This window comes from Echeneis naucrates, chromosome 5 (assembly GCF_900963305.1).
Source record: "Echeneis naucrates chromosome 5, fEcheNa1.1, whole genome shotgun sequence".
NCBI classification, from domain to species: domain Eukaryota; kingdom Metazoa; phylum Chordata; class Actinopteri; order Carangiformes; family Echeneidae; genus Echeneis; species Echeneis naucrates.
In genome coordinates, this window is record NC_042515.1 from 23,878,136 (window position 1) to 23,901,029 (window position 22,894).

The 22,894-nt window shown below is 41.4% G+C and overlaps 1 protein-coding gene across 16 annotated transcripts in view; it reads right to left on the minus strand.

The window, feature by feature from the left end:
• The window catches only part of nfasca (neurofascin homolog (chicken) a), a 64,204-nt gene that overhangs the window by 36,611 nt on the left and 4,699 nt on the right, over positions 1-22,894 (minus strand). For 15 of the 16 annotated variants that reach the window (XR_003840773.1, XR_003840770.1, XR_003840774.1 and 12 more), the window contains exons 2-5: positions 12,861-12,915; positions 6,639-6,807; positions 3,157-3,174; positions 1,986-2,091 (exon numbers count right to left, since the gene is read on the minus strand). Coding sequence is in view for 11 of the 16 variants with exons in the window: in XM_029503226.1 (XP_029359086.1) it covers positions 1,986-2,091; positions 3,157-3,174; positions 6,639-6,732 (218 nt within the window). In the remaining 5 variants the exon portion in view is untranslated. The remainder of the gene's footprint in view (positions 1-1,985; positions 2,092-3,156; positions 3,175-6,638; positions 6,808-12,860; positions 12,916-22,894) is intronic. The other variant, XM_029503222.1, reaches the window with a different exon arrangement.

A 22,894-nucleotide genomic window follows, 5' to 3' on the forward strand; every position in this document is an offset into this window, starting at 1 on the left:
TCTCTTTGCTAAATGTTTCATGAGCATGAATAGTCAACTGAGTGCATTACTGGAGCACAATGCCTGTCCTGGGAAGGAGAAAACAGGATGGATGCATGGGAGAGTGGTTGTGAGTGCTTTATTGCGTGTTTCTGTGTGTGTGTTTGTGTGCACAAGAATCTGGGTGAGTGTGTGTGTGCCTTACGTAAAGGCAATCTGTCTCCAGAATCACAATGTACCACTGTCCTAAGCTGGTCATACCCCCACTGATGTCACCCCTGGAGACTCAGTTTGTGTTTGTGTGTATAAGCCTGCCATTGTGTGAAACGTGAATAATTCAGAGCATATTTTTGTGTGAGTTTAGTTCTGCGATAATCAGAGGAGAAGGATAGGATAACTGTGAGAGAGAGTGAGAAAAGACAGAGATATACGAAAACGAGGCAGCCTCACAACATGAAGCTCTTGGGTTCAGTTTCTGGGACTGGGGTCTTTCTGTGCGTTTGATGAGAGTTTGCATGCTCTCCCCATATTTGTGTGGGTTTCCTCCTGGTACTCTGGTTTCATCCCACAGTACAAAGACATGCATGTTTACATTAATTGATGACTGTAAAGTGCTTGTAGGCCTGAGTGTGAGTGGTAATAGCACCCATTGCAACCCGGAAACAGATAAGCGATAGAAGATGAATGAGTGAATAATATTAAGAAACTCAGAGTGAGGACTCCACCATCTGATTCACGTTAGTGCCTCCTGTGCTACTGTGGTGGATGGATTGATACCCATCCAACAAACACATCAGCCACATCCGTCTGATCTCCTCAGGATTTTGTGGTCAGTGGTAACTATGTACTTCAGCTCCATGACCCTGCACAGATTAGTGGTATAGCTAATGCATGGATAGACCCTGGTGGTTTATTTACTTTAATAATCTCTGTGTCAATAAAAACCTGCAATTCTGTTTACACCTGACGGTCAGACTGTCAGTAATGCTGCTGTTTGTTCTGGATCTCCTTGACATTTTTTTTTTTTTTTTTGGTTATGTCTGTGGTGGGTAAAAGCAGTCAATACAGTTGATTCTGATTAACAGCTTCAGCCTTTGTTCAATGCTAATTGAGGGACAGCATGGGCAGTGAAAGGCAAAGACTACCGCTTGTCAGACTGAGGCAGTCAGGGGGAGGTTGACAGGTGTCACACTCAGTTTATAGGCTTATTAGAGGGCAACAGAGGGGCAACGGAGGGGCAATGGGGGGGTCACTGAAAGAGGAGGGGCAGCTCAGATAAAATGTGTTACAGCAGAGTGGCAGGAGTGCAAATCTGGGTTGCAACATCACCCTTAATTACTGTCACTGTCACAGAAACAAATAGCAGGGAAGGAGAGGACATACTGAGGACAGACAGTATCGGGAGGGACAACATACTGAGGACAGACAGACCATGGAGGGAGAGGACAAGCTGAGGACAGACTGAGCAGGGTGGAAGAGGACACACTGAGCACAGACAGAGCAGGGATGAGCAGGGGAGACAAAGCAGAGACAGTGAGGACACACTGAGAGCAGACAGAGCAGGAAGGGAGAACGTCCTCTCTGCCCTTTGTCTTCAGTGGTGCTGACTACACTGCAGCTGTGAACATTCCCTGTCTGACTATGACTTTTTCTTAAATGAGCTGTGATGTCCCTACAAATGAGCCAGTAGCTGTGTCCCTTCTGTGAAAATGACCCATGGGGACATCGTCAGAATCATATAATGACTTTTATCAGGAAGCCAGTATTTCAACTTAAAGGCATATTATGTATGCTACAACTTCAACCACTAGTGGATTTCAGTCTGAGGACTGAGCACCTTGAAGAAGAAAGTTGCCTTGGTTAATAATGATGATTAGTAATGATGATCTTCTTCATATATGTGATTGTGTCAGTTCTAATCAAATGTATCACGTTCTTTTCTCCTCAGCGCTCACAGTAAAGAGCAGACTACAGATAAATGCATTGTATGTGTGTGTGTTGCTTACATTGGCACTGGGTTGCCCTTGGCCTCACACTCGATGATGATGTTATCTCTGGGGTCGACAATGTAGTCCTTCACTGACTGTTTGACAATCGTGGGGGGCTGCTTCACTGTGGGGAGGGAGGGGACAAAGAGAAGGTTACAGAGATGAGGTTGTGTGCAGATAATGAACGCAAAGTCACAAACACACACACACACACACTAATACATGCACAGTGCCACGCTGAAGCCTCCCTTGGTCAGGAAGGAAAAGAAAAATAATGAAGCTGCTACTATTTTAGTTTTCTTTTTGTCATAAGTCCCATAAGTACCGATTAGGAAGAAACAATGCATTTATTGGTCACTTTCATTTGTGTATCTGTATGTATGTTTGAGAAAGTGTAAAGACCAGTGTGTGCATTTTAATGTTGATGATATTGGAAACAACGGAGCTCAGACACACACCAGGCTGTGAAAGACAGACACAAAACATATATTCAGATTATTCTTTAACCATTTTTTCTGTCTGATCACTATCACTATCATTATTTATGAAGCTCAAAAAGCCCTCTGCGTGTCCTGATGAAAGAAAGAACCAGATGACTATGTCCCCCGCTGTGTTGAGTCGAACATCTCACCCCACAGACATACAGTGTACTGCATCACAGACACATTTCGCACACCATACAAGATAACACACATATGACCAGGCCGCCTGCCAGATTAAAGCAGGAACTCTGGACCCTGAGAGGGGGTTCCAGCTCAGCACAAAGAACCAGGATGAAAGAACCGTGTCCCTCTTCCAGCTAATCTTATCCACAACAGAAATAGCACTGGATTATACATATCCCACATGTTGCTATGGTAACCACAAGAGTTTTATTCTGTACAGTATGGCTGGTTTTGATTAAAGGGATCATCAGCTTATTTCACATTCTCAAAGATCCAGACTGAAACCACCTCTGAGTTCCAACAGAGTCAATGTATTAATAACCATGCTTCCTTCTGAAGAACAGAATAAAGCAGCAGGATAACCTTATCTGTTGTGTGAGTATTTAACCTCTATGAAATGAGCCAGAAGTGTGGAAGTGTGTGTCTTTTTTACAGTCACATCTTCGTGTGTCACCACAGTGTTACAAGCTATGAGCGCTGAGATGAGGGGGGAGGGCAGACACGTGTCCTTACGGTCAACTTACGGTCTTGCAGAATCTTGGCTGTTTGTCCAACATGAAACCAAAAAGAGACAAAGAAGCAGATGGACAGGTTGTGAAGTGATTGTTAATCATATTAAACGCATTCAAACATTTGCCCCTACTTTTTGTGCATTCATCCAGATTTCACGTCTCAGCGGTTCCCAGCTGGTTTGATTCTCTTCAAATTGCATCCAGCAGATTTAGAAGAGCAAACATATGAAGTGAAGTAGCAGGTACCTGAGTTGAATACAACTCCTCATGATTATTTGTGGCAGTGTGTATCTCAGTATTTCCATGCCCTTAATAAGCCTGAATTAGTTGAACTATTTTTTAAATGCTGGTTGTGAACTTCTATTGCTTCCCTATTCATTCGGTTTTTTGTCTCTGTTATTTCAGTTTCCATGTAGTGAAGGTGCAGTGCAGAGGTTAACACTGTCTCTTCATAGCCCGAGGGACCTTCAGAATGGATGGCCTCTGAGTAGACCATGACTTCATGTCTAAGGGGAATCTGGATCAGCTGGAGACCACTGTTACGGTGAGTGTTTATGTGATAGAAATTATTAATATTATTTTTTTATTAAAAAAAGAAGGGAAAGAGAAAACTGTGACTTTCAGCAAAAACAAAATGACTCACCTGTAAAGAAGGTCCATGTCAGCAAAGAAGAGACAGATGACACAGGTTAGATTTTTCATCAAGGGTTTCAATGTTTACTTCTGTCAATCAATTTACACACATTCCTTTTAAAGTTTCCCATCAATGGCTCTGTTTGTAAGGCCAGCATGTTAGGATTTCAATGTACAAGACACAGAAAAGGACACAAGACAGCTTAGAGATATAGAGCTGGTGAGTTCACCCTGTCTGGGTGGATTGATGACAAGATTGAGGAGACATGAACTGTGTTTATTTCTGTCAGGGATGTGGGCTATTATAGTGTTAAATCAGAGTGCTAGATTGATCTGTACGTGCTCTCCTACATTAAAACTGCTGTAGTGAATGTTGTCTTGTCTGACGCACAACATTAACACCTTGGTCAACAAGTCAGTTTCCTAAGTTTCGTTGTTTTCTAATGTTTGGTTTGTAACCATAAAAAAAATCACATCATCATCAGCATCATTAGATTTGTTTCTCTGAAAAATGCATTTCAAAATGGCCATTTGAATTTTTGTTGCGCATCGTCCAGCCCACACACTATGAAATCGGGAGCTTTGTGTGTGCTCATTGGTATCATAATGTGTGTTGTCAATAAAGGTCAGTTTGCTGTGAAGCAGATTCGACATAAAGCAGTGTGGGGGATGTGTTTTCCTGAATGAAACCATCAGCTATGTGGGATGTTGAGCTTTCTCAGTTCTATGGGGGGGTGAACACACACATTTCATCTGATTGTGATCCTGAGAATTTAAGGTCTGTAATGTTTTTACTGAAGGATTTAATTCCAGCTTAATTCAAACTCTAGATTAATGTTATTGGGATGTGCTTCCGGGACAATAATACTCTCTCTCTCGAACACACACACATCATGCTGGTAATTAAGTTTTATTGACTTATGAATCGATTTATCAGATCATTTGCAGCTGCTTGTAAAGACAAGAGAAAATAAAGAGTGTGTGTCCACCTTCACTGCTTGTGTGCTGCTCATGTGTGTCCTTCTGTCCTGTATAGGTCCTAGTGTCCTGTGCACTTCTGTAACTGTCCTGTTGTCCAGTGCATGTCCTCCTATCCCATGTATGTCCTAGTATCTAGTAGAATCCTGCTGTTCCATGTGTGCTCCACTAGCTGCATGGCCTGCTTTCCTGTATGTGCCCCCTAAATCCTGTGTATGCCCTACTGTCCCTCATGTTCTCTGTGTATTCTGCTGCCAACAGTGTGTGCCCCACTATGTCACCTACTGCCTGTGTGTCCTTCTGACTGCTGTCCCTCATAAATCCAGGGTTAAAAGGTCGAACCCATAAAAAAAAACAAAGACCAGCTGATAGCTGACAGTGGCGTGTGTGTGTGTGCGTGTAAGGCTGTAAAGAATCTCTAACCCTCACTCAGAGCTATAGATGTGTGTTCACATTGGTAAATGTGATGGACTTGTTCAGCAGAAGTTCCAACAAGTTCAAAGATAATGAAAACTCATCTGCTCTGAAACTTGTTACAGCCCAAGAACAAACTAACTTTAGTTTTTTCATTTCAAATTTAGCATGTCATTATGATTGCGTGTGATTTTGACACCAGGGATGTTTTGTAACTGACAGGTTGGTGTAAAGATGACAATCACTCACACAAAGCTGACGCCTTGAGTTTACTGAGCTTTCACTATGTTTATGTTAATATCTGCGGAGAGTCAAGACTCTTCATATTCTGGTCCATATTTTCTTGAGATGTTGCATGAGCTGCTGAGCTACACAGCCAATCAGCTGGCCTCCAACATATGGTAAAGGTATAAACAAATACAACATTTACTATTTATTTGACATTTAGGAACCTAAAACTCACCATAAACCATATGAAACACCAAAACGTTAAATCCATATGAGCACAGTTATTTTCTCCAAGTGATCTTTTACATGGTGCTCTAAAACAAAGAGATGCCATTTTGATATGAAACACTTATGTTAAGAACTTTAACAAAGGGGTTTCTTTTTCCTCTTGTTTTTTCCCTATTCAGAGTTGCCACAGCAAGTCAGCTGCGTGATTTGCATAATTGATTTGGCTACATTTTTTACGCCAGATGCCCGACACATGCCTACTACATGTCTGCCCTGCGGCTCAGGTTTGAACCTGGGGCTTCTGCATGTAAGTCATGCACATCCCCGGGCTAAAGAGCCTTTATAAAATAAATCAAAATAATTATGTACAAAGTAAGAGTACAATAAGAGTATTCCATCAGACATCTCAAGACTTCACCTCCAAAAATGATGGATCCTTCAATTCTCAGTATGCATATACCCAGTTACTCAACCATTTTAATGCCTATATTAAGCAATGTACAGATATAAGGTGTCAGCGTGGATATGGTAGCTTTTTTAAAATCTTAAAACAAGTGATTCCATCCAGACCCTACCCCTCTCTCTGAACCAAGTCTGTTTGTATCTTCACTGCAGACAAAAATAATCTCATGCACTTTGAAAACATGCCTAAATGTGATGAATTCTAAAATTGCCTGTCCTTTTACTACATCAACATTTCATTTGCTGAGGCAAACTGGAGCAGCTTCTTTGTTCAGACAGTTCAAAGAGTCCGTACCAATGCGAGCTAAAAAATTTTCAATGAATCTTGCCCCATGTGGAATAGATCAAATAATTAGCCTCATTCAGTGGGACCAGTTACAATCCTGTCATAAAGTTAGCCTCGCTGTCGCACCTTGTATTTCAGCCCTTGTGTTACAGCCCTTGTGTTACAGCCCTTGTGTTACAGCTCTTGTCTTGCATCCCCTGTGTTGCAGCCATTGTGTTGCAACCTTGGTGTCAGGTTTGGGGGTAATGATTGGCAGCTGACTTACCATCTTGTGGGACTTCGATGGGCATAGCTTCATGCCAAAGCAGCAGCAGTAATGACATGAGAGTCAGGGCCGCATGCCTGCCCTGCCTCAACATCTCTCCCCCTTGGATTAGCTCGCCTCTGCCTGTCCTGATGGGCTGGATGGGTCTCCTGACAGCTGCACCGTGGACCTGTGAGTGCAAGCGCAGAAGCAAACGGTTAAGATGGAGACAGCATAGCAGAGTGTACAGTACATGTACAGTATAAAGTGTGTGTGTGTGTGTGTGTGTGTGTGTGGATGAGTGTGTAGTGTTTTGGCACAAGAGTGTGTTGACTCTGGCCTACATTCACAGCTGAGTCCCTGAGTGTCTCCTCAGAGAGAGCAGCTTGGAAACAAAGCCTGGAGAAGCAGAGCGTTTCTTCACGTGAGATCAGGTTCCAGCCAGCCGATAACAGATTGTCTGAATGTGGAGCACAAACTATGATGAAGAAATTCTTCCTGGGACCAGTTCGTCAGTCTAATCTCTTTTCTTTAGTAAAACTGTAGTCACATGTCTCATCTCTGTCTAAATAAAATACAAGACAAAATCACCATGGTACAAAAGTAATGAATCAGTTTCCTTTGATGCTAAATTCTTGATGAGATGGGATGCTTTTCTCAAAGCAAGGCTGAGGACCAAAATCAAAAACCACCATCTGAGTTGTGATCCTCTCTGTCCTCATCCTGTTTCTTGTCACTATTTTTCCCCATCTGCAGCAACCAGTTCATGAGATTCTTGTTCTAGTCTTTTGCTGGATCATATCAATAAAACATCAGAAGTGGTGGTGTCTTGTAGTCCTTGCTGTAAGCCACCAGGGGGAATGTATTTCCCATCAGTGACACTAGTTCTCTCTGACAATCACATCAAAATGATACTTAGATTGGAACATTTTATTTATCCTGTAATGGGCAATACCGTTCATGTAGTCCCCATCATGTATCACAACAACACAGATAACAAGCTTACAGCACCACACGTGATGCGCATACTTCACCATTAGATTGTATTCAAGGCTGACAGTTGTATACTGTGACATTCATCACCCCATGCATCACAATACGCACACATATACACATGCACATACACAGACTTGTACAAATATGCAAGTTCTGAGGAAAATGTGTCTGTTGGCAGAAAAATAAACGAACTGATCCCTGGTCAAAGTGAAGGACTGGTTTTGTTATCACATCCATGACACTGGTATGAGTCCATATGTGAGACTAAAAGTCACACCTCCACTCACTTCTGTTCACCCCCAACACGGTGCTAAAATTAAGGGACAAAAAAAAAAAAACTCCAAATGGAAGCTGCATTCATGTTTTCACAAGAGTTAGCTGTGTCAGTTCTATTGTCATCGGCTAGAGCTTTCTAATTTACCCCCCATCACCTTCACATGACATCAAGGTCTGCGTACTGGGAACCACACCAGGATCACCTGCCCACTGTTAATCCCCGTCCCAGACGCTGCCATCCCCCACCAGCATCACTCTGTTCAGAGCCATGACTTAGATGAATTTCATATAAAACCATGTGGGAGTGGGTGTGTGTGTGTATCACAAAACACCATCTGCTGAGTAATCTGAGTGCTCTGAGCTCCTCAACTGTATGAACAAAGGTTAAACATTTTAAAACAAAATTCTTTTCAGGGAAAACTGTACACGACTGTGCATTAACCCTTTAAAATGTTAAACAAAACAAATTTCAAATGAACTGATTACAATACTAATAAATGCATCCATTAGTCTCTCATTTAATAGGCTCCTTTTAAAAAAATAACAGTTAACAACAACAAGCGTCCTTCTGATTATTATCTGGTAAGACTCTGATGTTTGATAAATGACATGAAGCATGGCATTATGTCCTAATGACAACACTAAATTACTTACATTGTGACAGCAACACAAGTGAAGCACTAACACACATCTCAGTGTCATCCGATATAACCCTAAATTGTCAGCACTGAAATAACACAACACAAGGGACAGAACAGCTTTTTGGCCGAGGGGCAATTGTCGCCACCCAAAACCTGGAAACACCTTCCAAACACACATTACGCATAAACCATCTGGTGGTATGCTGATCCCACTGTATTGAACTAAATAGCTAATCTGCCCCTGGGGAGCTGAGAACCCCACATGGACCAGGACGAGGAGCCAGTCACCCACACACACAACCTGCACAGAGGGAGGTGCAGCACATGGTTATACATGGATGAAGACACACCCCAAAACACCTTCATCCTATTGAACACACATACACACACACACATTCACACACATATCTCTGCCACCCAGCTGTTGTGAAATTTAACGAGTATCTCCCTATCTTTGTTAATTAAAGACTTGCACATGCCAAAGCACATCCACGCACACACGCACATGCACACACTCACATAACCCGTAACAATATAAGCCTCTGAGAGGAAGCTTTAAAGGAAAATTAAACATCTCCTCCGACCAGAAAAGGCATGCAGAGATAGAGACAAGGCAGAGAGAGAGAGATTAGAGAGAGATAAAGAGCAAATGAAGAAGGAGAGATCAGGGAGGAGTGGAAGCAGTGCTTCTGTCCACATGTGGAACGTTCTACACCCTGAAGGACATGAGGGCTCACACTGAGACAGTGAGAGACGGGGACAATGAGAGAGTGAGACACTGAAACAATGCTCAGTGAACATCACACTCTACATATTCTGTTTCACAGTATACTGTATGTTTACTGTATACGTATACTGTACTGTTTATGTATACAGTATTTGGATCCATTTTAGAAAACTCACTGTCCACCAGTTTTTACAGAACATGTTCAATAAATGTTTACTGAATCTTTTTCTTCTCTAGCATCTTGTTGTTACTATGAGGTTGCCAAGCAACCACATGAGATTGGTCATAAACTTTGGAAATTGGTACTTTAATGGGGCATCAAAGTTGCATTTAGTCTCAGCATATAGCAATAAGCCTTCATCTGATGACCACTGGCAGGTGAAGTGAATAACATGTACCACCTGGTAACCATGGCACCTTTCATTGGGTGAGCTTCATCCAGAAACTACGGCATCTGTCAGTAGGTGGTTATGATATGAGTTATGTCAGAGCATCTTGATCTCCAGGCCTACAGGCCTCTGGGGGCCCCTCATGTTGGCGCATTTTGAAGACTGTCACCCCACACTATGATGTGTGCTGGAACTACTATAATTGTGGCGGGTTTGGTTGGCTGCTCCGTATTGCAGCAGGTTTTGAGTTGATCTGGGTTACACACCTTTTTTTTCTTCATGCTGCGACACAATGTGACCTAAAAGACACAACTGGGTCAGACTTAGCTTAGCCTAAGGTTCCCAACCTCAGGTTCACATTATCATCACAGAAAGACTCACAGCATACAGGAAGATATGAAATGTTAACCTACTTCTGTACACTACAGGCGATTTGCATTTATTTTTAAAGCAGAATTGTTTTTTTATCCGCTTTAGTTCACATGAGTCATTTCTATAAGTAATGACATTTATGTCATTAACATGCTACAGACAATACAAGCAAATTACATTCCCCAGTCTTGTCAGGATGAATGTTGAATAAATCAATTAAAATCAGAATCAGTTTCTTATCTCAGCCTTCAGGTTTCATACTTCTGAGAGAGGCTACTTAAATCCCAACCCCTTTTCTATGAATGGTGAAGAAACTGATTAGTGTGATTGAAGCTTGATTTTTACAGCTGCTAACACAAAGCCCCATCAGATGCTGAGGATTTTCATTTTGGCTTGTTTTAGGATTATTTTAATGGATTCAAAGACTTGAAACATTGAGCCGTTTGTAGCAAGGTTAACTATTTGACTTGGCTACAAGGGATCTGCTCTTTCATGGTAGATTGCATATTTCAGACAGCTTATAAACCTTTTACCTTAATTTTGACTATTACTGCTGCCTTCCACAATTACACAAAGTCCTTTGTTGTGCTTCCTCTATGCTCCTTTAGAAGGAGCATTGATATTCAGTTATGCCCATCCCCACATACAGACAGACCGACAGACAGACACACACACACACACCAGCTGTGACTGTCTCATTGTTCCTAGCATAGGAAGATTCCATTGGAGTCTCTCTGGATGGTGCTGGATGTGCGTCTATGTGTGACAGTTGTGCACAGTATTGTATGTGTAGATTTTCAGTGTGTTTTACTGTGTTAGTGTGCCACTCAACACTACAGCACTTCACAGGGCTCTAGATAATTATGGCCTCTCTGTTTTAGACCTTTGCAATCCAACAAACTGTGAACTTTAAAGGGGCCATACATATGTTTTGATATTGCTACAAAGCTAGTGTTAATATTAACAGTTCTTTATTTACCAGTCCAGAGCAAATGCTTTATTCCTTTAGTCACCAAGAGCTGTTTCAAGCAGGGAAAACCTATTACTTCTACTGAAGTAAAAGTCCAACTGAATTTAGCAAGCTAATCCCCTTGCTGTGGTGACTAGTCATTGGACTAGAGTCTAGTCCAGGGGTCGGGAACCTGCGTTCCCCCTGCTGTGGTTCCAGAGGCTGAGCTCATTTAAAAATAAATAAATAAAATGAACAATTAATTGCCAATTAATTTATTTTATCTAATTTATTTAGTTTTTGTTTTTTTCAGATGCTCTTGTGACTTTAAAATAAATTTTGCTTTGATAGCTAATAACTTGCTCAGAAGCAGAACTGGAGCGACACTGAGAGCCTCCCCAAACCGGAAAAACGTGTTCGACACGCGGAACACCATAGACGACACTAATGTGAACATGAAAAAGTACACATTTGGAGTCCTGTAGATCTTTGGATCCACATACCTGTACGAGCATATTTTTTCCACAATTAACTTTATGAAAAGCAAACATCGCTCACGGCTCATGGATGAGAGCCTGCAATCCTGCATGAGTGTAAAAGTGACATCTTACAACCCAGATATAGATACGCTTTCCAGTGAAGTGCAGGGGCAGAAGTCCCATAACCAGGTGAGAGATATAATTTAACAAGCTATTATTTTGAAAATATATATTCCTATATTGGACCCTGAACTGATGTACTGCATTTGTGTTTCTTATTCAGGTTGGCGGTTGGCTTCTGCACGTCACTTGAGGAAAGAATTACAGCACATGACTTAAACTGGCATTTTTCGTTTGCCCTTATTAATATTATATTATTTTACAATGAACAGGCCAGCACTAGTTGAAAAAGTGTAATTGCCAGTGTCTTTTTTTTTTTCAGAATTCAAAGTAATTTGATGTTTGCTGTTAATAAATAGAAAATAAAAAAAGGAATTTTCTGTTCATACTTTATTTCATAAAGGTAACACAATCTCATAAAGCACTGGTTTAAATAGACTATACGTAAGAGCTTCAATTTAATGGTCAAATAGGTTTTGCGGCTCAGACTGGGTTTTAATTTGGTGGGAATGGGCCCAAATGGCTGGTTTAGTGCTAAAGGTTGCAGACCCCTGGCCTAGTCCAGTGACTTTGGTCACATATAATGTCTTGTATTGTAAGGACGACAGCTCTCATCAAGACTGCAAAATGAACTGCTATGAAAGCTGTTCACTTGATTATTTTGGTAGATATTGTGATATGCAATCTCAAATAAGAGCAACTTGTGTGATTTGGATGTTGCACTTGGGCATTTTCTGATTTCTGATTCCTCATTTAATCTACTTGAATTACACATTTCATACTACATTAGCATTTACACAACCAGTATCTAAAACTAGCTGAGGGCATTCAAGTTCTAAATACAAATCCATGTCACTATTTTATTACATTGAGTCAGTGACAGAGCTGGAGGCACTAACACATTGACTGACCATACAACCACTCCACTGACCTCCATCTATTTCCCTAAAACAGCATTGCTAATCTTCCTCTGCAAGCCTCCCAAAAATAGCTCTCCAGCCATCACACACAATTACCCTCAGCACTCCACCAAAGCAATGGCAGAGTTGCTGCAAGCACTGCACACACAGAAATAAATACTGCAGGTAACACAGAGTCAATGTCTGCTAAAGGCACTTAGACTGCACCCCCCCCCCCCCCCCCCCCCCCCCCAAAAAAAAAAACAAAAAACAAAATATGCAAGCTAGATTTTAAATCCCAGAGCCATTTTTCTAACATTAATCTTGTTCTTTCAGGCTGCACTGTGGCTGAGCTGGAGAGGTGTTGTCTTTGGATATCAAACTGTTTTACTTACGCTGATGTGGATTCTTCTGTCTGTCCTCACACTCTGTCCTGACCTCTGAGCAGACCTGATGAAACAGAAGAAATAATCGATATTAGAATGTTTTGAATTGCAGTTTCCAGACAAACTCACTTTAAACACAGTGTTTAACACCACAAAAAAATGTTTTGCTCAGTGTTTATGAGAAGTCCTGGTGTTTGGTGGCGGACCAGTTAACAGACTATTGTTAATAATGCATGTGTTTATTGCCAGGTAGACTCAGCGAGGCAATACAATAAAAATACATCTGAAGACTGTAGTCAGATGTGCTGACTGCTCATTAGTCTTTGTTACCCTGAGCACAGGAAGAAGATGCAGTCAACGGCAATGCGCACACAGACACACATATACACACAGATGCCTCAGGACTGTCTGCATCCATGTTGATTCTCTCCTCATGTATTTGTGCTTTCAAAGAGCTCGTCTGTGCGCCAGCCGCTGCCCTCAGGATCACAAGATGCTCTTTCTCACTTTCTTTTTGTCCTTCTTGCCAGTGTTGCTGCTGCTGTGCACACTTAAACACACATACACACACTAATACAGGGTTGGCCCCAAAGAGTGTGCAAAAGTCCATGGAAATATGAAACACACACAAAACCACTCTGAATCAGCAACACAGCCTGAGCTACAGTGACCAAAACAGTTAAAATCAGTATAAAAACCCATCCAACACAGTGCTAATTACCCACACACACACACACAGGTGCAATAGTGCAATGCTACTCATTTAAGTCAATATCGATCTTCTGTTATTGTATGATGTTATCTGAAATATTAGCCAAATATAAGTTAATGTGTAGAGGAGCTGTCAGAGGCTTCTGTGAGCCAGTGATATGTCCTCCTGAAGTCCCTTCTAATCAATCAGAGAAGGCCAAAGTCAGGGGTTGAAGCAGTCAATCAATGCATGAACCCACATTTGGTCCACTGCTCCTCAGTGAGGCTTCAAGCTGCTGGAGGACATCGCTGATTCTGACTCAGACTGGAGAGCTCCTGTTTGCTGCTTTAGCAGAGAGGGGGAGCACAATACAGGATTAAGGTGAAGAAGCTGTCTCATGTTAGTGCTAGCTTGATTTTCATGGCATGCATATTGTAGCTTTAATTCCATCTGATTATTACTCCCCCTCCAACACACACACTTGGTACAGTATAGCACATGTTAAACATCTGGGAGAAAACTGTTTAACTGGGTTAAGTGATTTGCCAAAGGGTATGGTAGAAGTCTGGCCTACTTGAGCGGAATGTGTGTGTGGCCATTGGCTCAGCGCTGTAGCTACAGTAGAGACTCGCTAACATGAACTGAAGTTCTAGAGCTGAACCCAACCCAACAACCAATGCAACAAATCCAAGGAGACGCATATTGCATGTTTTGTTTTATGGGTTTAAGTCTTGTTTGCAATATTTAGAGCAAGGACTGGATAAGGCATGCAAGGCAAGTCTTAGTTTTCTGGTCTTCACTGTTAGATCCAAGGACCCAATGCTTTGTGGCTGTCTCTAATAAAGCTTGTACCTTATGTAATTTTAAGATTTGTCACTAGCAGCCTTTCTATTAATGAGTCAATGATTTTATATTTTCCATCAGATGTTGTATTGGTCCTTATATGCAGGGGAAGTTGGTCCCGCCTCAATAAAAAAAAAATAGATTGTAAATAATAAAGACTGAAAAGAACACGTGAAATTAATAAAGAATGACTGGTATTGATCAAACACACTGGCTTTCAGCAGCCCCATGGGGTAACAAGGTGTGTGTGTGTGTGTGTGTGTGTGTTTGAGAGAGAGGGATGCACTTTGATGTCTAGTCTATCACCTCTTATTCCATATGATCCATAACAGGGCTTGAACACAGCAATTCACTAATAACATTCCCAGAGGTGTGTTTGTGTCTTTGCATGCATGTGTGTGTCTCTCGGGTATTACTGCTATGGCAACCTAAATCTGTTCTTAGTCTTTCTTATAACAAGCCTCTAGAAGATAATTCAGGTGTTAAAATCCATAAAAGTAATGGTGTGTGAAGTCTGTGTCTATACCTTAATATATGTATATGAACTCCCACCCACATACAACTTCAACCATCTCGTTACCCTCCAACTATGACCTTTGAACCCAGTGCATTACTATGATACACACACACACACACACAGATAGATAGAAGACATGGCAATAAAAGGTTCCTAAACACACTGGAAGGCCATGGGTCACATACTAAAGAGGTTGGAGGGGGTTTATGTGTGACATCATTTTCTTGTTTTAAATGGTCTTTAAAGGGGTTGTCGTGACAACCACTCTCAGAAGCTGATGGGCTAATTGGAAAAAGAGTTGGGTTCATGTTTGTGTGAAACAATATACTGTGCTTGTGAGTGTTTCCCATTCTAATTTCACTGTTCAGCACAGAATCACTGAGACTGTGTTGCTCATTGTTATTTACATCATATTTGGCATATTTTTTGTTCATATGATTGAACCCTGAAATAAACATATTTTCTTCATCATGAGCCAACAGCTCTGTCTCTTATTCTGCAGCTGAAAGCCTGAACTGGTGACGGGCTCTGAAATACCAGATATCAGATCTGATATCTGGTATTTTTGATTAGCTTTTGATACTTTTGATTAGCTCAGTGCTAATGAATGAAAATCAAATCAATGACACAAAATTTGTAAACATATCTTGCAACATTGACTAAAGTTCACCATCATGACAGCTTACTGTGGATCAGTCACCTAAGGCACTGATATCCAAACAATAAGGAAAATGACAAAAAGAAATATACCTATCTGTTCTATGAGAGTAATGGAAATAAATGCATCTGCTCTTCGGACGTGCTGACGTTTGTAAGGCTCAGTTTGATTTCAAACATATCACTGAGGTTTTAGTTCCATGTAGTGTTGCACTGGATTATAGCACACCAAACACAGTCAGTCCAAAAGAAGATGAATTAATACATTTATAACAATGTGACTAAATCATGAGCGCACATACCTAATAAAATGTGTCAAATGATGAGGATCTGATGAAGGCAGCATCCTGCATATATATAAATCTGTTGAGTAAGATAATAATGTGCCATAAAAAGCTTTGTCAAATGCTAAATGAGGAAAACTGAGCATTTTAGTTTCTTTCATTTTGTATAATTTTGTTTCTTTTATTCCTTTAATTACATTTTTTTATTAAATTTCTTCAATTGGTACTCCTGAGTTTTTCCACCAAGAGAAGACTAACAATCCATTTCACACCAAATTCTTTTATCTCTTTTTACTGTAATGTGCCTTACAATCTGCAATTAAATCACTTTTACAACACCAGAGTTTAGATTAGATCCAGTTCTGTGTGCTGTTATTCTCTATCATTGTACATCTACAGATATGTAGATGTTTGTGTGTATTTTAATTCAATCCTCCTATTCTCTAAAAAGCTCAATTAACCCTTAGCCCTCTAAAAAGGATGAGCAGTGACAAAACAAAGCAGTGTCAAATTGCAAGGCCCATCCTCTGCATCAAGCACATCCTCCAGGGAAGGTAAGGTAAGGAGAGGAGGATGGAGGACAGAAAGGGCGAATGGTTGCCAGGCAAAATGTGTGTGTGTGTGAATGTCATGCTTGGCAGGAGCTGGGACTCGATGTTGCCGAATGACCTACTTTTAATCGAAAGAGAGAACAAGTGAATGCATAGAGAGAGTGGGAGAGGAGAAGAATGAGGCAGGGATGCAGTGAGAAGACAAGAAGGTTCCCTGGTTTCATTTTAAAGTAAAGACAGAAAAGAGAAGAGCATAAAGGCGGTGCAAGCAGGTAGAGACTGAAAAAGACGTCCCCAAGGGTCAAGCAAGAGGAGATAGAGGGAAAAAAGAACAGAAGAGAAGGTGTATGTGTGGGTGTGTTTGCAGGCCTGAGGGGAAGTGCCCCGCAGCTCAAAACCAGAGAAATCAATTCCAGAGTTCCTGGACTGATGTGAGCTGAAATACTTCCTGTGTCCATACAGTTTCTTTTATGAGGCTCCTTAATAAATGATGACCACCATCTGCAGCGACAGAAATAAACACACACACACACACACACACACACACACACACACACACATGCACGCACACACGGACATACACACTTGCACCTGCAGAAATACCTATAATTCTTGTCATTAGCCCAGTTTGACTGACTGCTTGTTGAGTTGTCAGCATGCTCTAAACATGTTCTAAACTGCTCATAGTAATATGAATGGTTATATTACCACTACTAGCGCTAAACCTATCGTAGATATGAAAAATAAAATGAGAATGAATCATAAATGAACATTCATTCATTCATCGTCTCCTGCTTATTAGTTTCCGGGTCACAGGGGGTGCTGGAGCCAATGCCAGCTCACACTGAGTGAGGGCGAATTACATCTTGGACAAGTCACCAGTTACAGGGCCAACAACTATATCCCAGTTTTGTTTCAATAAAATGAATGTGTGACCATCTCCACACCATAACAAACATACCAGCTAACAACACAACATCACATCAAGCCATCTTAATCATCTGCTTTGAACCAAAGCGATTGTATGGAGGATGAGGGGGTGGGGGGTGACGCCCCCAAATCAGTTTCTTACCCCCTGTCAGTTTCTTACCATCATATCCGCAAAGACAGGATGGAGGCAAGCAGACAGAGAGGGATGTTGGGGGAGGAGAGGAAAGGGCGAGCTGCTACAAATAATGATGGAGAGATAATAGCAGAGAGAAAAAACAGAGACAGGCAAGGTGGTATGAGGGTGGAGAGTAAGAGGAGAAGAGAGGAACATATGTACAACTGACGAGTGACTATTTATCACAAAAGGTAATTTCAGGATACTTCTAAAAGTCTGACAATGTCATTTACATGAGATTAGACAGAAAAGAAAAAATGCCAGATTTTGTCACATTGCTTCTCAAAGGAACAGGGGGGTTAACCTCTTCTTCACCCCCAAGCACATAGTCTCTGATCAGCCCAATCAGCCCATATTAAGAATATTTCATATTTCATAAAAGAAATTTGGGATGAGCACTTAATTGATTTATGCTAAATAATGCAATGACAAGCATAAGTTAATTAGCTCACAATGGACAAGTCTAAACCCCTCAAATATTGCAACAAATTTTTAAACGCTCTCATTAGTTTGTTTTTCTTCCATGTTGATTTAGAAGTATATTGCCAAGGTGTAATGGAAACACCTTTGTATTTACACCTCATCAGACATAATGTAGGAGGCCTTATTATGAGTTCATTTCAAATTAGTGTTCCAAAGCTATGGAAATGCAAAATACTTTCATCCATCTTCCTCAAAGTGGAGTCTTGCTGGACTTTACAAGAATAATGGGACTAGACTTTCCTAGGACAGCTTATCCAAACCTGAAAATCACAATTGTACTTTGTTGAAATGTAAGAAATATTGCTTTTATTTTGTAAAAAACTGTAATGGTTGTGTTTGTTGTATATATGTGTATACTGTATGTTCACCTCATGCCGCTGACTTTGTTCTCCTCTGCCAACGGAACCTGGAGCAGCTGGTTCATCTGTGCACCTTCACCAATCTGTATTTGTCATGTTTATTCATGTCAGACTTCCTGTTTATGAAAAATAAACTGTTTTCTGATTTGGTGTATATTGACTTGTCTCAACAAAGAACTCTCTGTCTACTCTTCCTCTGTTCTTCTTCTGAAATATTAAAGAGATCCCACTGGCAGCCAATCACACGAAAGATGCCCCCTCTCAACTTTTCCATGGCATCATGTATTCATGACATACAAAAAGGCTATTTAGTGATCCCTCTAGGCAAAAACCACACCCACCAATGGGGAGCTGGTCTCCGTCCAAATATGTTGTGCACTCCAGTACGGTGAAGAGGGGGATGGGGGCATGTTAAACACTTCCAGTGTTATTTCAGTGGGGCAATGATCACAGTCATTACACTGTAAAGTATTTAACTTCAGTCCACATGACCAGATCATCAGGCAGCAGATAGTGCTGGGGGTTCAGGGAGCATCACTGTGGCAGATGAAAGCCTGCAGCCAGCTGGAGGGAAAGTAAACGTGAGGTCACACTCACATCTGGACTGAAGCGCTGATCCACTACAACAGGCTCATTATAGATCAGCCCTCATTGGAGCACTCCTACCTGCCTGACTGTAGTTCACTTTCTGCCCCACAAGACTTCCTGGTGACAGTGGATATTACATTATCTAATCTGATTTCAACATTAAGACAGTCGGAAACGAAAAAATATGTCATTATCAATAAATCTGCCAATGTTCGAATGCCTACAATTTCCCTGATATCACAGTGACATCATCCGAGCAACAGTACAAAAACCAAATACTTTGAGCGAGTGATGATAAAAACCAGAACAGCAGAGGCCAAATTAGGGAAGAGCAGCTTGACAAATGATTCAAACAATTAGACTCAGTGTTCCAGCTTAGTGGGACTACGGAAATGACATGAGGTCACATTGCACAACTCTGTAGAGCATTATCAGTTTGAAGCAAGGGATACAGGAAGTAGGGACACGACCATGTCCAGAGAATGGTAGGACACAGTTAGCTCACTGAGCTCCGACGCTATTAATCACCTGCAAAGCTGCTTGTTGTGTTTGCTGGTGTGATGTTGGTGTTCTGTCAGTTTAACACTAATGATTGATTGGAGAATTGTTTCACCGCTACCTTGAAGTAAAAGTGAGGACAAACTGCTGGCTGGAATGGCACATAATGTCTCTCAACCCCTTTATCCACCAGTCAATAAACCCGCAAAGACTCTGGCTTTCGTCAGCAATGAAAGAACCCAAAATCAGCATTCAGATCTGGGTCACATGACAAGGAAGAGGGTGTACCTTTAATAAGAATAAGATTCATCTGACTTTAGTGTTAGAGGCCATCAGCTTCAGGCCCTCACTTTTATAGTAATACAAGAATTTGTGTGTGTGTGTGTGTGTGTGTGTCCAGAGGTAATGTTCCTTTGTGCCAGCCAAAATAAATGAAAGGGTGCAGTCTAGCTCTCTCTCTCTTTACATCTATTGCTTCTCCCCTATCTTGCTTGCCCCCACCACCACCCACACTCCCCGTCTTGTTTTAAATTACCTCTCCCTCCTTCCTCCTTTATTCTCCTCCTCCTTCTCTTTGCTCTCAGTCCTTTGTTGTCTTTGTTGTATTTGACTGATATTTCTCTCCAAACACAAAAATCTTTTCAACGGATGTCATCACTCCATCTTAATAATTTCAATCACTCTTGTTTTACATCCTCTTTTCCATCCATCATGTCCTTTTTTACAAACATCCTTGTGCTGATGTTGGGTCAGCATGCCACCTCATCAGCACATCTGGGCCTCATTTTGTGCTCTTCTTTCTATCACACATATCTTCAGCAAGACTGACCTCAACCCTCACTTACGCTCCCACCGACATACACCACACCAGCTCCCCCTTTTCTCCATTCTTTCATTTTATCCCTCTCCTCATCCAATAAGAAAATTCCCCAGTCACCAGGGCTCCTTAGCAACAGACCCACAGGGGAAGGAGAGATGGAGATTGTGGGAGGAAGGAGGAGGGAGATGATTGGAGGTGGGGTAGTAGCACTGTGGATAGGGAGTCCAACCTCTAAACCTCAGTGGGAGTGTGAGGCTGGTGGTGTGTTTGCCATTATCAATGCCTTGTATAAGAGGAGTGTGGGTCTGTATGTTAAAGTGTTAGTGTTTGTGTGTGGAGGAACAGAGCTGAAAGGGCACAGCAAACACACAGTCACTGTTTTATCTCATTGTGTGTGTGTCCTCAACCTGAGCTACATTTCACGGCCTGGTGTTGTCTATCTTCAGTCTAAAATGAAAATCTCTTCTGTTTCTATTTAATTAAAGAAAGCAGAAACAGCCTGATCATCAAAGTTAGACACGGCTTTGAAAAACAAGCGGAGTGCTCTGTAAGCTCCCAAGTGCCTTATTTAGACAGTGAATGAATAAACATGACTCTAGTGGTGTTTTCAGGGACAGGCTGGTCCCAACATGTCCTTTTACTATTAAATAGCCACAGAGACATGAGCGAGGCCTTTGACTCATGTTTCAATGTGATGATGTGAAGTCTTTCTGGGACTGTACATCACTATCAGTGCATTTCAGCAATATTCTACTTCCTGTCTGTGGTGTAGAAACTCTCCTGCTTATAAACAGACCACAGACCATAGAGTCTGTACTGTTTTCATGATAGGTTTCTTTTCTCTCTTTTTTTTTTTGTGTTATTAGCTCAATAAATGTTTTCCTAACGAGTCTATGATCCCAGCCTCTAGTTTCAAGTCTTCAATACAACATGATGTTTATTTTTAAATGATGCTCCCATTATAGAGTTAAACAGACCATAAAGCAGGTAATGGGCTTGAGGACGGAGCTACTGTGTGATCAATAAGCTATACCAGGTCAGAGCCACCTTCCTTCTCTGATCTCTTCAAGGTTTAAAAAAAAAAAAAAAACAATAAAAATGAAACTGTAATTCACAAATCACTGAGTAACATGATGGTAAGTTGGCACAGTGTAGAAGCAGAATCACTGTTTAATCAATGCACATAAACATCGTGCACACATACTCACTCTGGTGGACTCAGGTGTCCGCCAATAACAAACAGGAGGAACAAGGTCAGGTCATGCAGGGACAGAATGTTCTATGAAATGGTCCAGGGGAAGTCCAGGGAAGACACAGACACACTTAACAAGTATGAAAGGACGCACACACACACACACACACACACACACACTCAGATTGCAGTCAGGAAATAGTATCAGTCAAATCATTCACCTTCAATGGAAGTAGAATGGAGACGGTTAAACAGGAGCCAGAAAGGTTTGCTTAGCATAAATCAGAAATGTGATCAGGTGGAACAGTTAACCTGGCAACTAAATTTGGTAGTAGTGTAAATATGGCAAAGAAATTGGACTGTGTGTTCTCTAAGCACAACTACCAGGTCAAATTTGCCTTCATGGTCCCATCTGCCTTTGGGTTACCACTGTGATTAAAGTCATTCTGCCGCTGGCTGGTCTACTCTGCAGCCACACACACTCACACTAACGCACACACACATTCACAGACACGTCCTTTCCAATTTCTCTTCTATAATTATACAACCACAAAATTTCATAATTTAATTTCTCCTCTCTCACATACAATCTGATCTGTAAAATGACATTAAATCCATTATCAAGTGTGTGTGTGTGTCCACCTACATGGACACAATAAAAGCACTCTGTCCTCAACCCCCTTCTGTGTTCATTCATTTTGTAGGATGATATTACATCTGTCTCTTCCTATAGAAATCACAGCTGTTCTGTTGTCAGTCTCAACATTCTCTCCTTTAATTAAACTGTATTTTCCTCCTTTGATCCTTGCTGTCATCCATAATGTGAAGGAATAACGCAGATCATTAGAGCCACGTGTCCTCTTTTTTCCTTGTGTCTCCGTCTGATTTCTTACTCACACAACAATGCTGAGTGTGTGTGAGAGAGATAGACAGAGACAGAGAGAGAAAGAGAGATGAAGTGCATGTGTAAGCGTATGCACAAGTGAATTTTGTGAGGAACGACCCCCCCCCCCACACACACACACACACACTCCCCGGGGACATGTCAGCGTGGAAGTCTGTGTGGTGATCATTGCACTCTATCACTACTGGAAGGTGTGATGTGGAGTGTGTCTGTCTGTGAGTGTTTGTGGAAACACAGTAAAGAGGACTAGGCACTGCTGTGTGTGCCGTTCTTAGAGTGGGTAGGTGGGAAGTGTGTAACAGTGTGTGTGTGCTTATGAAATTGGTGCTGCTGCTAAAAAATCTAATGAACTCTTTGCAGATACTATCAGTCAAAGTATTCACAAACATATCAATGTTAGTATTAGACAGAAAATTAAGTGTATAACCAAGAGGAACATATTGAACATTTATGTTTTGCTAGCCCTGGAAACCCCAAGATCATCAAACCAACAGGAAGCTGCAAGCTACAAAACAAACCACTTGTTTTATGACCTGAGAGAAACACACAGC